Source organism: Mus pahari, chromosome 15, assembly GCF_900095145.1.
Source record: "Mus pahari chromosome 15, PAHARI_EIJ_v1.1, whole genome shotgun sequence".
Taxonomy (NCBI): Eukaryota; Metazoa; Chordata; class Mammalia; order Rodentia; family Muridae; genus Mus; species Mus pahari.
The window spans coordinates 56,879,907-56,894,631 of NC_034604.1; the positions used below are offsets into that span (position 1 = coordinate 56,879,907).

At 42.6% G+C, this 14,725-nt stretch overlaps 1 protein-coding gene across 2 annotated transcripts in view; it reads right to left on the reverse strand.

The window, feature by feature from the left end:
* Positions 1-14,725, reverse strand: part of Piezo2 (piezo type mechanosensitive ion channel component 2) — a 372,708-nt gene that overhangs the window by 81,007 nt on the left and 276,976 nt on the right. For both annotated transcript variants that reach the window (XM_029547036.1, XM_029547035.1), the window contains exons 11-17: positions 14,549-14,687; positions 11,549-11,697; positions 10,511-10,741; positions 7,124-7,247; positions 5,255-5,553; positions 4,240-4,388; positions 1,557-1,730 (exon numbers count right to left, since the gene is read on the reverse strand). In XM_029547036.1, the coding sequence (XP_029402896.1) occupies positions 1,557-1,730; positions 4,240-4,388; positions 5,255-5,553; positions 7,124-7,247; positions 10,511-10,741; positions 11,549-11,697; positions 14,549-14,687 (1,265 nt within the window). The remainder of the gene's footprint in view (positions 1-1,556; positions 1,731-4,239; positions 4,389-5,254; positions 5,554-7,123; positions 7,248-10,510; positions 10,742-11,548; positions 11,698-14,548; positions 14,688-14,725) is intronic.

The following is a 14,725-nucleotide window of genomic DNA, read 5'->3' on the forward strand; positions in this document are numbered from 1 at the left end:
GGCAGGACATGTGTGCTTTGAGGGAATGTTGGGCTAAACTCAGGTTTCATACACATACTCAGTCTGAACCATTTGGTGTCTTAGGGTTACTATTGCTGTGATGAAACACCTTGACCAAAAGCTACTTGGGGGGAGGGAGATTTATTTCACTCACAGTTTTGTATTAGACTTCATTATAAAAAGCAGTGTGGACAGAAAATTCAGCAGGGCAGAAACCTGGAGGCAGGAACTGATGCAGAAGCCATGGAGGCGGTGCTGCTTAGTGGATTGCTCCTCATGGCTTGCTCAGTCTGCTTTTGATGGACCCCAGGACCACCAGCCCAGAGATGGCCCCAAGCACAATGGGCTGGGCCATTCCCCTTCAATCACTGACTGAGAAAATGCTCTTCCCGGCTTGCCTGCAGTCTGATCTTATGGAGGCATTTTCTCAATTGAGGCTCCCACTTTTCAGATGACTCTAGCTTGTGTTAACTGGACATAAACCAGCCAGCACAGGCAATTCATCTGGTAGAACCTTTGCTGAGCCTTTTGTCTTCAGTAAAACTGTGGTTCTGAAAATATTTACTCTTTTGTACAAATTATACCCCATATCCTATTTGATTATATATTAGAAAACCCAGACACATGGCAACAAGAATAGGAGTGACAGAAAGTCTCCACAAACAGGAAGAAAATTTAAAGAGAAGAAAACACACATTGAAGGGAAGAGAGGGCTTTGGGAATAAAATAAAATAAAATAAAATAAAATAAAATAAAATTTAAGTCATCTATAAATGATCAACAGCTAAATATTACAAATGAAGATTTCTCTATTCCCTTTCTCTTCCTCCCTGTCTCTGTTTCTCTCTGTCTCTGTTTCTCTCTGTCTCTGTCTCTCTCTATGATGTGTTTGCATTGCTTTTTAATTCACTTTATAGTCTAGGTTGGCCTTGAACTTGTGGCTACATATCCTCCTTTGTCAGCCTCCCAAGTGATGGGATCATAGGCATGTGTCACTATGCCAACCTTAAAATGTGTTTCTAAATTATTTGAATATGACTTTTGAAAAGTCATCAAGTACCCACAGTTAAATTCAGCACGAATGTTGTCAGAATTCAATAATAAATAGTTTCAGCAATGAGTATCTCGGAGTAGTGTCAAAAAATGATCAAGTCATGATAATTTCCCATAATTGACAAGTGTCATTGAGGGTAATTTTCCCTCCTACAATTTGTCTATGGAATTCCTCCAGTTCTAACAACCACTCATTTTCAAGCACTGATCGTCAGTAAAGGAAGTAGGAGATACCTAAGGAGAGTTCGGCTTGCCTGCCCTAGCTACATGAGAGCAAATTTACATGGCAACCAGCAAGCATGGCGGGGAGGGGGAGTCTCATGGCTCTGCTGCATGGGACACACACACACACACACACACACACACACACACACACCATCAGTGAGAAGTTTGATATCAAGGTTAAAAGTCCACGTGAGCGTGCTGGATGTGGCTTCCAGCTGAAGCAGAATCCCAGAGCCGACTTCTCCTGGATACAGGAGAGGCTTCTCCCATTTGCTCACCTGTAGATGGTGTTGTCCTCTTTGCTGGGGATGGACTTGAGGTCTGTAAGTTCCAGGAACCGATCGTGGAAGTAGTGGAGGTGTAGGATGCAGACGAGCAGAAAGGAGGTGGGGATGAATATGCGAGTGAACAGTTCAGCCACTGTAAACTGCTTCAGGCCGAGGTCCTCGAGCCTGTCGAAGAAGACAGAAGAAAAGCAAGAAGCTTTCTGGACACTACACTCTGCCCTCTCCCTCACAAGCCACAGCAGTTATCCTCTCAGCTTTTAACACTTACCCCCTCTCCCACTATCACCAATCCAACCAGCCTGTCTTCTCAGCCGTCAGTACCAACTCACTGTAGCAGAAACCAGCAGCTATGCCCTTATTTTGTTCCAGTACTAATCCTCTTCTAATAGTTTTGGGGTCAGCGTCTCATACATGTCTGGTTTTCTTTTTAGCCCCACTTCCTATCTGTACTGTACATAGCAGCAGAATTGGCACCAGATTCAGTTTGGGGTCCCTTCTCTTGTACTCTTCTTGGTCAATCCCCTGAACGTATCTGCCTTTTTGTTGCCCAAATTGACATATCTACTAACAGCACTGTGATTTCCTGTGCAACTTGACCCACATTTCTACTGGAAAGCTACTCCATTGTGACTTCAGACTCAGCAGTGGCCTTGGTTTCTCTCTTTTCCTTGGCAAAGCCATTTTCCACTCTGCCCTCTCCCAAACCATTAAATGATGCAAACCACCGCCTTACACAAAGTTCAGACATCAGGAAGCACCCCTGCTTCTTCCTACTGTAGTCATTGTACTGGCTGGTTTGTGTGTCAACGCAAGCTGGAATTATCACAGAGAAAGGAGCCTCCCTTAAAGAAATGCCTCCATGAGATCCAGCTGTAAGGCATTTTCTTAATTAGTGATCAAGGGTGGGAGGGTCTATTGTGGGTGGGCTGGTAGTCCTGGATTCTATAAGAGAGCAAGCTGAGCAAGCCAGGGGAAGCAAGCCTGGAAGCAGGACCCCTTCAGGGCCTCTGTATCAGCTCCTGCCTCCAAGTTCCTGCCCTGTGTTAGTTCCTGTCCTGACTTCCTTTGGTGATGAACAGCAGTGTGGAAGTGTACACTGCATAAACCCTTTCCTCTCCAATTTGCTTCTTGGTCATGATGTTTTGTGCAGGAATAGAAACCCTGACTAAGACAGTCATGCGTGTTTGTTTCACCTAAGTTCACCCGTGGACAGCTCTCACCTCCAGCACACACACAGCCTTTATCTGTCTCTACCCTTTACTCAGTGGGGAGAAGATCTTTCTATTTCTCCAAGGAAAGTCGCTCAGTGCATGTGATGGGATTTTGTTTCTGTTTTTCATAAATCACACTTCCTTAGCTGCTCAAGGATCTTCCAAGATCTGAAGAAAATTCCAATGGCAGCCACCAGGCAGGAGGAGCTGCAGTAGGGCAATTGGGCATCTTGGAGATGGTCCGCCCTTTGCACAGCTGAGATGGGTGCCTGCTGGAGAGGCACAGCCCCAGGAGCTTCATCCCAGGATTGCTTCTGGCTACTGATGTGCCTTCTCGTGTTTGTCATTGCTATGTTTCTTGTATACCTGGCGTGCTGTGATTGGACGTGGGGAGACTCTCACTGCGTATAGCTTGGTGTGACTACCTCCCAGGTGATAGCCCATTCTACTGTGCAATTTTCCTGCAGGTCAGCATGAAGATGAACTTTTATAAAAAATAATATTGTTTAGATGAATTAATGATTTTACAGAATTCTTAATTTGATTTAAATAGTTTTAGGAAGTTAGAGTAGTTGATAGAAACTTTAAGGAGACAGTTTTAAGTTATTTTGCCAGAAAGATATAACAAAGTTAGAATTAAGAGCAGAATGTGCCCCCCTCCCTTGTAGAATAGTAAATAAAGGCTTTGTAGGTTGGAAAAGAAGCACTGTGAGCTTTAACGGCTTACAAGTACAGAATTGTACTTGGAAGAGAAAAATAGGTTTGGGTCAAGTTAATGATCAAAGAAAACATGCACTCTAAGTTGGGTATGAGTTCCTGCATCTTGTTTGTAATCTAGAGATAGGGCCGCATGCTTCAGTGTGCACCATGAAAAGACAGTGTTATGAATAAACAGTAAACCTTTTCTTTTAATCTTTCTCCTTGACACTTCTACAGTTTTGAATCAAGACCTAGGTCTCTCTGGATTTCCCCACTAATCACAGAGATTTATAGGAGAAACTCATGTGCCATCAAGTCACTCTAAGACAGCATCACCACAGAAGCTGTGCCACCAGCCACTCCTTAGAATGTAAGGCTAGACACAGGTAGAAGGCAGGTAAATCCAGGAGCCTCCTACGGGCTGGAAAACTGTCCTGTGCTGGGAAGCAGAAGGCACAGGATTATGCTAGAGAGCTGTGTTTCACATGGGACAGACACTAGATGGCACTGTTCATCACAAGGGGGCTGAAAAATCAATCATTTGCCAGACCACCTTTATGGAGTCTCTGCTCCATGGCAAGGCCACAGCTTGGCACAGGGAAGAGAGAAGAATGGGGTTCTCTGACTTGCCTTTAAGGACCTCACAGACACTCATGGCATCACATCTTACTAAAACTGTCCACAGAGTTTTGGGGAACAATATGCATCGAGGCTTTTAATGTGTTTGTCTTCTTCCTGTCCCATCCCAGGCACAAATTGCTTACTTTTCTTTCTTTAATCCAGTCATGTTTTGCCACAGGCCCGGGAAGTTTTCAAACTGGTAAGTGTATATAAAGATGAGCACCAGCATGGTGTAAATGACCACTGACATCCAGAAGTACTTCAGGATCTTCCTCCACCACTCGTAGTGCACCTGGGAGTCCGACATTGAAGAACAAAGGGAAAGAAAATGGGGAAAAATGGTTGCAAAAAGAAAAAAATGGCTTCTATAAGCACCTGACTTAATTAAGCAAGGTACTGAACACACACACACACACACACACACACACACACACACACACACACATGCACTTGCTCACTTACTCACATTCACAAATGTACAGTTTTCTGATCCCAAAGTCCGCAATATGAGCAAACTAGAGAGTCCTCAAGTACTTAAGCTTATCCATACATTGCTCTTAAATTATTAAGTGCTAAAAATACGATCTGATGTCAAAAATTATTTGTTAAATCAAGACATATTGGAAAACTATGAAGTGCATAAGATATACTTGAGAGTTGATGAATAACATCTAATGTGAAACTCTATAGCCTCAAAGGCTGTTTAACTGAAGAGAAGTCTGTTGAGATGTATAGACTTTGGGTCTTTTCAGTAATGGTGTGTGATTTTCTTTACAAATTAGTTTATTAATATTATTCAAGGGTTTTAACTAACAGCTGTAGAATAAAAGATTGATATATTTAGTTACCTAGGTCATTTTAAGTGTATTGCTGTGGGAGAAGGACTATAAAAATTGAGTAAATGGAAATTTTAAAATGTGTGTGTGTGTGTGTGTGTGTGTGTGAGAGAGAGAGAGAGAGAGAGAGAGAGAGAGAGAGAGAGAGAGAGAGAGAGAGAGAGAGAGAGAGAGAAAGAGAGAGAAAGCACATTGATTCTTGACTTGGGATTCTGAGTGGCATCAATTGCTTTCTAGATATGCACACCTCTATGGAGAGAACTCGTCTCTACTCCTGAGTCAGGTGTGATAACTAGAAACTTGGGCCTGTGTGTTTACTGACCTGGTACAAGGCCACGCAGAACAGGAACAGCACCATGTAGATGATTTTGTACATGACGATTTTCCCCTCAAAGCTGACAAAAAAGAACATGCCCCCGCAGACGTAGATCCAATACTTGATGAAGAGGGCCACCACCAGATTACCCAACACCTTCATGATGTCCTGGTCATCATCTTCCTCCACTTCCTCTTCCTCTTCCTTCTTTACCTCATGCCTTTCTTCCTTTATCTCCTCTTCCTCTTCTTCTTCCTTCCCTGTGGGCTCTCCTTCTACTTGTATATCTTGGAGCTCCTCATCTTCTAAACAGAAGACCATGTTATTATTCCTGGCTACGGCCATGCTTTGGCTGCAGGTGACTTACGTGGACATGGAAGGATATGTTTTCTGAGCTATTACGTGCTTTTTACATGGCTCTAAAAAGTAAGGCAACACTGACAACTAAATGATGGTCTTTATAACTTTCATAAAATGGGGTACATACAGGAATATTTTATGCTAATCTCTCCAGCACATTTTACATTTTCAGGATTGAGGGTCAGACAGTATAAATATAAATGTGTGACAATAGTCAAAAACAATCTATGATGTTATTTCTGATTCTAATTGTTTCATGGCTCTAGACAGCACAAGCAGTGTAACAATGAGACCAATGCTAGCAATCTTGGCCCGAAGCACCCTGTGGTTTAAAATATAGTATTCAGGATATTATATTGCTAAGGTTACTTGTTTTTCTGAAGCTATCTAAATTTGAATCATTTCCTCAAGAAACCAGTGGATTTCCAGAGGGAGGGGAGTAAACCTGAAGTGGGGCTTCGACTATTGATGCTAAACAAACCATTCTTTGCTAAAACTGAATAGTAAACCAGTGTTCTGAATAGACAGACATTCAAGCTCACGTAGCCAAGATTTAAATCTTATAGACTATCACTGCTGAAACAAGAATCAATGGTTAGGCTCAACAAGAACTACACAACAGTAGCTGGTGTGAGCTGAGCTTCTCATCGATTGCTGCATTGGGTTGCCATCCCAACTTCTCTACACTGGCACTTCCCTTTCCATGGGGTGATGCTTAACTTCTTTTAAAAAAAAAATGGCTAGTAGTTTTTTTTTTCTAATCATTTCTGCACTGGAGAGCATATGTGCAGGAATGTAGATCCTAGCAGAGGTCAGAAGAGGCCAGGAGATCCCCTGGGCCTGCAGAGACAGAGAATTTTGAGCTGCCTACTATGGGTGCTGGGGACTTAACTCAGGTCCTCTCTCTCCATCAGCACTAGGCACTCTTAACCACTGAGCTGTCTTTAAGGTCTCCGATCTTAACTTCTTTAATACCATCTAATCCATTCTATAAATGACAACCATACTTATTCATCTGCTTATGGAATTTGAGAACTACTTTTCATTTACCTATACAGAAAGACAAAAGCTAAATATATGTTAATAATTCACTGCCCTTCCCTTATTCCCTCTCTCCCTCTTCCCCTCCCTCTTCTTCTTTTTTCCTCTATTTTTTTTTTTAAAACAAGAATGTAAATTTAAGGGATTTGAGTTAATTCATTGGCTCCAATTCTCTCAAGAAGTACGTCTTCAGAGAAAAATTCTCTGATATTTAGTGTTGTCCTCCATTGGGAATAATATTTCTGAAAGCTAAACCAACACATTTTAAAAAACACTCCCCATAGGCACACACAAATACTCTAAAGGTCACCTTCTGTCTGTAGAGGCCAGATAGGCATCAGCTCTTCTGGAGCAGGAGGTACAGACAGGTTACAACTCCATGTTGTGAGTCACCACGTAGAACTGGGAATCAAACCTGTATCCTCTGGAGGAGCAGCCAGTGCTATGATGTCATCACTCCTGTCCCACACTTACCCTTTTCTTCAAGTTCTTGACTTCCAATTTTGACTTCAGACAGAATTGCTTCCTTTTCTCGAAGGGCCTTCTGCTCTGTGAGATGCTGCCTCAGAAGCAGCCAAAATGTGATGGTGAAGAGAATCTGAAGATAGAGTGAGGTGGGGCTCAGCACCATTTGAAGCTCTTTCTCCCCCATAGTTGTGAGGGCACATAGTTGTGAGGGCATTAGCCTATCTATTTAGTCACCTCTTTTGAGTGTCAGCATCACCCGCATGCTATGATCATGTGTAGCACTCAGGATGACACTCTCCATTTAACAGAAAACCAACTTCAACCACTGGACTCCTTCCAGGCCAGTGCCAGAGACTGATTTCCTCTTGATAGTTTGATAGTCAGGGCCTAATAGAGGCTGTCTTGTCTTGCCCCTTGACTCTGCAATATTCCTTATTTTGAAGAATTCCACAGATATGAAAAATAATTTTTCATCCCAGAAAATACACCAGCTAGCTAATCCTGTTCATTTTGCGATGGCTAAGAAAGAATTCTAAGCTTCCACATGTCTGTGTTGACCTTTTCTTGGAGCTGGGAAAAAAAACCCTCCTGATATAAGGAGCCCATTGCTCTAACACATAGTAGGGCCATTTTTCTTTTTCACAATAGCATCATCAAAACACAATTCACTTACTACACAACTTACTTACTTCAAGATTATATTTGAAAGGTTGGGTATAGATCAGTAGTCAACTGGATGCTTAGCATTCGTGAGGCTCTGGATTAGAGTGCAAAAATCCCCTGGGAAGTGTCTACTTCATTGGTTTCAGTCTACTTCCAGGTCTACAGATCATTACCACAATCTATTTTGCCATCTTTTCTTTGCTCCCTCCAAAGCAGCATGGTTTCTGTCACTCCTTTCTTATATTAGTTCTTGCCAATGATTGATTTACTTACTGTCTGTACTTATATACATCAATGTGGACATTTTAAGTAGAGAGAGTTATATACTAAATGCCTTTTTGTAAATGACATTGACTTAGCATGATATTTCTAAGGCTTAGTCACCTTATAATATGTATACAGCACTTTATTCCTATTTTGCTTTTTTTTTTTAACTAGGGAATAGTATCCTATTTTATAAAGATGCAGGAATGTACTTATGTACTCTTCAGTTGAGAGTATTTGAGTTTCCAACTTGTCTACAATGGATAACATTGCTATGAACAGTCGTCTAAGTGTTCCCATGTCTTCATGTTTCCATGTGTCCTGGATAGTTATCTAAACTTACACCTGGCACTGCTCATCATGTACTGAGTCTTTAACTGTTGGAGGAACTGACAAATATTCATTTTCTAAAGTTGCTGCACCAACTTCCACCCCCCCCCCATGAGCAGTGTGTGACAGTCTCAGTGTCTACACATCTCAGTAACATTTGTCTGTCTTGGGTGATTCTGTATTTCTTAGTGGATGGGACATGATATGTTCTGGTTCAGAAAAGGTTTTCACTAAGCATTTGCCAAAGAAATGAAAGCCATTTTTTTAAGCTAAGGGTGGCTTGGTTTCTCTTTGTGTTCTCACAGTCATCTGTGCCAGTTATCATTTGTCTTCAACCAAAATCAGTAACAGTGATTCCTGGTTAACATGCAGAGATGAACGAGGTCAAGAACTGGAGAACTGGTACATTGAAAACTGGGCATTAAAATGTTGTAAGTCTCTACCAAATGAAATGTATTCAAAAACAGAGAAGAAGACCTCTTTCGTTAACATGTAGTGAGAGGCTAAGAATAACTTGGAGCATATGGGGTCATTCCTGAAGGAGATAATTTGAGAGTGGCTGGGAGCAAGAGACAGACTGGGACAATGCTGCAAAGGGCTTCAGTCCTGCTGCTCTGAATCAGTATAGATCTTTGAGGTCAAAGGTCACATTCCTTTCTTTCTCCTTTTGCGTCATGCTAACTCACAGATATTTTCTAGATGGTAGCATCTATCTATGTATCTACGTATCTATCTATCTATCTATCTATCTATCTATCTATCTATCTATCTATCTATCTCCCTCCCTATCTATCTATCTATCTATCTATCTATCTATCTATCTATCTATCTATCTATCTATCTATCTATCTATCTATTCGCTTGCTTAGTTATTTAGCAGATCCGGTGATTGACCTCAAGGCTGGGTATACTCTCTACCACTGAGCTAAACTCAACCCTCCAGCTTTAGATTTGGAGACAAGGTCTCACTGAGGAGTTCATACTGACTTTGAAGTCATTCTGTAGCCCCAACTTTGAATTCGAGATCCTTGTGCCTAAGTCTCCTGAACTGGTGTGATTCCAGACATGTGCTATCTGATTTGGAAGTTGTGTGTTCTCATGAATATCATTACATTGGAGAGTTTGTGAGCCCATAGTTATCAAAGTGGACGTCCTTGTCTCCAATAATGTTTTTTCAAAACAGTCAAGAGTTTATTTCTAAAATAACATATTCTTTCCAAGGACAAATAATTTTAGACTAGACAGAATTTAATCCTACAAATGAGCTGACTTTTTTGTCTGTATCTCTCACAGACAAAATCCATTAAAATGGCTCAAGGAGATAAATAGACCATGAAATGGCTGCAAATTCTTCACAATGGAAGGAATAAAAAGCAAATGTCACAATTTCTGCTGTTAAAAAATGCTTTTCGAACATAGTTAAAGTATTATCCACAGTAAATTATTCTCTGTGATGGCATGTGCAAAGAGGTTGATTTTTACAAACGGTTAACCTGTCCAAAAATTCTCCAATTCCTCTGAGTATTCTATGTTGCATTTTCTATTTAAATTGCACAATCCATCTAATTACTGATTCAGAAGTAGTACTGAATGAAGTAGTACAATCGATGCTGTGAAGGACTTACCAACAAACCTACCTAGAAACTCTTGTAACATAGACTATATCTAATTACTACTGCTACATTTAACTTACAGTAATTTGTTCTATTTTTCTTTCGTAGAAAGACTGTCCTTTCTAAGTCAAAACTAAAAGCAGGATGGCATACATGTGATCTATGCCAGGCTTGATGGGCTGTTGATCCCAGTTTCCTGGGGGTGGGGGTGGGGGCTGAAGGAGGATTGCAATTCCAGTCCTGCTTGGGCTCCAGAGCAAGTTCTGCCCTCACTTGGCAATGGTAGGACTCGGTCACAAAATAAAAGGCAAAACAAGAGACAGAGATGTAGCACAGTATGAGATCTTTGGGGTTCATTCCCCAGCTCTGGATAAAAGGAGAGGCTTCTGAATAATGTAATCTATCTCTACGTCTCAGATATTTCCATTCTAAAAGTCATTTAGAGGTGGCTTTCCTGAAAACCTGCTTGTTAGGATATGGCCGTTATTGCATCTCTTTCTTTCTGGTTTCCTCATCCGTTTACCTTTGAAGCAAGTTCTCCCGGCTCTTTCTTTTCTAGAAACCCAGGGACCTTCTTAATCTCAGGAAGTTCGAAGCTCCAAATGTACTGCAGCACCAGCAGCAGATTCGCATAGACGACCATGAAAGGAGAACTGATCATGGCATACTTCCTCCTATTGCGAATCATCCAGAGGGTGCAGGACCAGATCAACAGCACGAACGTCAGCCAGCTGTGGTAAGTGATGCTCCAGGCCTGCAGAGCCACGGGGACAAGGGACAGTGGCCGTCACTACAACATGCTCTGGGGAATTCAGTGTCATCTGCACAGAAAAGGTCTTTAGACAAGAGAGACTTGTAGGTAGATGATGGAGAGCTTCCCAGCCTGCTGTGAGAGTGAAGGAAGGAGGGGAATGGAAACGACTGAGCATGACATTGGCTCTGTGCTCCCTTTAGGGGAGAGTCAAAGGCCTTTTACTCCCAATACTATTTTGCACTGTTGAAGCAGATTTATTTTCCCCCAGTATTCGGAGTCTATGGTTAGCTATGGTCATGATGATTGTGGGCTATAGCTGGGTGTGAAACAGGAACTTTGAGAATTAAAGGCTGAGATTAAGCATTCATTACCAGGACGACAGACATGATAGAAATTCTATCAGAAGAAACTGCCTGTGAGGTATCTCAACACTGAATAACGAGGACAAGTTAACAAAGGCTAGTCTTTTGATAGCTTCTAGAAGGACAAAATAGTGCTTAGCCCCCTCAGACAAACCATTTGCCTGGTGGCTTAGTTCTTGGAGACTAAAAAGTGTTTTGTCAACGACAGCTGGCAGAGCAACCTGCCAGTCAGGCTCATGGATAACATCAACCTGCTACAAACTTGCTACCTTATCCTCACCTCTTATCCTGTGGTCCCTTGTGAACAGGCCCCTTCACATCTGTTGCGGATATGGCTGAAGCTAACTGATGTCAAGCCCACTCCCAAACTGCAGTCTCGACCCTGGCCGAGAGGCTTGGACGCTGGACCTCCAGTGCTCTGGAGGGTGATGACGCAAGTACTAACCATCATGGCGATGAGGGCACAGATGTAACTCTGCTTCATGATGAACTGGAACACGGTGACCATGGCGTGCATTCTCACACTCCTTTTTTCCTCCTGGCTCCCTTCCCCTTCGGAGTCTTCTCTCTTGTCTTCTTCTTCCTCTTTCTTTTCTAGAGAGGCAAACACTTTATATGACTATGGATGGATGTAGCTGACCTCTGTCACCAGGGCAACTCCCACACGACATCACATGCGTGGTTTTGTCAGAGTCTTCCGGTGTAGGAAGTGGCTCCAACTAGTGCAGCCTCTAGCACTCAGACAGAAGCAGTAAGTTCTGAGTGATGGGAATAATAGTCCGGGCGTGCTGTAAGGAAAAACTCCACTGAAGAGAGTGGTTTTCTCTGGTATTTCCACTCTCTGGTGTTCATGACTTTGTCTGTTTTCCCCTTGAACAGAACACTCTGGAACAGATGGACTGTCAGTTCTCAGATTCAGGGTTTGGGGGTGGTTTTTATTTATTTTATTTTATTTTTTTTTTGTGCTGAGGAATGGGACCAAGGGCTCAATGCTTGCTAGGTAAACAGCTATCCCTGAGCTACATTCCCAGCCTAGATTCAGTTTGAAAAGAATGTGGCTTTCACCCCAGGCATCTTCTCTTAACAAACCACCCTCTGGCTTTTAGAGAGGAGGCAGCTACCATGCTATAACTTCCTAATGGAGAGACTGAGGTAGCTGGGAGATGATGTGTCAGGTTGGCCATCCGTTGGCGGGTGTCTCTGGTCAGCTAGCCCCTCCACAGTGAGATTAAAAGAAGATTCTGGCCCAGGCAGAGCAGATGGTAGGCTCAGCCATCTATCTGGATCTCAGGTCAGAGAAGCTGTCCTTATCATTACACCCAGATACCTGACCCAGAGAGACTGTGTAGTACCAAATATTAATCTATGCCAGTAAAATGTGGTCCCTTTGACTTTTTTTTTGTTTAAATTAACTGTAATTCATATAAATAAGGAATAATAGAGTTAGCACTATGTGAGAAAGGACAGATCACACACATAGATCAGTGATTACACAGTTTCTTTTGCATGGGCTGCTGTCAGGCTTTTTGGTCAGAAAGTCCAGTGTCTCTAATTTCTCCAACATTACAGTTGGATGAGCCTAGGGTTTGTGGTAAAATTAACAAATCATGCCCAGCAATGAAAGGAATAAATCAAAAAATCAAATAAACCTAAGAATTACCATTATGGTAAGCTCTTGGTATGGTATGGTGTGTGTGTGTGTGTGTGTGTGTGTGTGTGTGTGTTGTGGTGTATGTATTATGGTGTGCATGTGTATTGTGTTATGGTGTGTGTTTGTGTTGTGGTATGTGTAGTGTTTGTTATGGTATGAGTATGTGTGCATATATGATGTGTTATGTTAAGTGTGGTTTGTTTGTCATGGTATGTGTATGTATGTGTATATGTATACGTTATGGTATGTGTGTTAAGGCGTGTGCATGTTATGGTATGTGTGTGTGTGTGTGTGTGTGTGTGTGTGTGATATAGACGAAGGTTACTTCTACAGCTGGACCTTCACAGGTCTAGTTCTCATTGATGGCTCCTCCCCTCTGTGGCTCCTCCCCTCTGTGATCCTTCCTACTGTCTGCCACATGCTCCTGAAACCTGCGTTTGTATTCCCTGGGAGACTTTGGCCCTGACCAGGTTTCTCCCTTACCAAATGGTTCTGATGTAAAGTTTCTTCTGTACATTCTAGAGCTATTCTGCTGCCCAGGTGCTTGCACATAGAGGAACACTTGCTCTGGGTGACCAGGGAGAGTGTTTGTGGCCATCAAGCAATGAGCTCAGCTGGGTCTTCTATAACTGGCCTCTTACCACTGCTCTAATGGGTGTTTAAGGGAGACATTTCCTGTGATCTCTGCACTCTCACTGTGCAGGCAACTTCTGTCCCCCTCCCTTTGCACCCCACCTTTAAACTCTCTGCTACCAGGCGCTGTGTCAATTTTCTGAGTATTCTCTCCTTTATGACATGGCTTCCCAAACCAGTGGTGGATGAAATCACCCCAGTCTTCTCTTATTGATTTAAAGTCATCTTCTTTAAACTTGTTCTTAAAATATTATCCAGAAAAAATATTGACCTTCAAATTAACTAATAGAAGACCCAGTATGTGGATGAATAGGTAGGTAGGTAAACACACACACACACACACACACACACACACACACACACACACACACAAGTTTAATGCTGTAAAACGCTAACATGTTGCCATCTGAAGTTACTTATGCTTGTAATCCCAGCATTTGACAGGCACAGGCAATAGAATTACTGTAAGTTTGAGGTCAGCCTGGTCTACATTCAGGCCAGGCAGGGCTACACAGCAAGAACCTATGTCATGAAAGGTAGCGTACTTAGATTCTTTCTTCTTACATTTTTATTTTTCAACCTTTGTCCCACTCCTGCCACTTATTGCATGTACCAGAGCCAAATGTGAATAAAAAAATGCTGATGTATATTAGAAATAAAGCTCTAAGGAAATAGCCTTAATTTTACTGACTATGGATGGCAACATTTCTGTCTTAAAACAGAGGCTGTCTGAGAGTGAAGAACCAAATGCTACATGGAGCAACAGGAAGTGGCGCCAATTTTATGAATGAAAGAGAAGGAGCACACACCTGAGTGAATCTGCTCACTTCACTGTGGGGCTGTGATGGTTTGTATATACTCGGCCCAGAGAGTGGCACTATTGGTGTGTCCCCGTTGGAGTAGGTGTGTCACTGTGGGTGTGGGCTTCAAGACCCTCATCCTAGCTGCTTGGAAGTCAGTATTCTGCTAGCAGCCTTCAGATGAAATCATAGAACTCTCTGCTCAGCCTGCACCCTGCCTGCCTGGATGCTGTCATGTTCCCGCCTTGATAATATTGGACTGAACCTCTGAACCTGTAAGCCAGCCCCAGTTGTTTTTATGAGAGTTGTCTTGGTCATGGTGTCTGTTCACAGCAGTATAACCCTAAGATAGGGGCATTACCTGAGGACTCCTCCGAAGGCTCCCACCGGTACTGGGGAGTGGTGTACAGGTCCGTCTTGGCGGGGCCATTCTCTATGGGCAGGCTTGGGTGGATGGTGTGGTAGTCCACAGGGTTGCCATTCACGGTCACCAGCAGGCCCTGCCAGGGGATCAGGAAGGGGGACAGCAGTGATCACA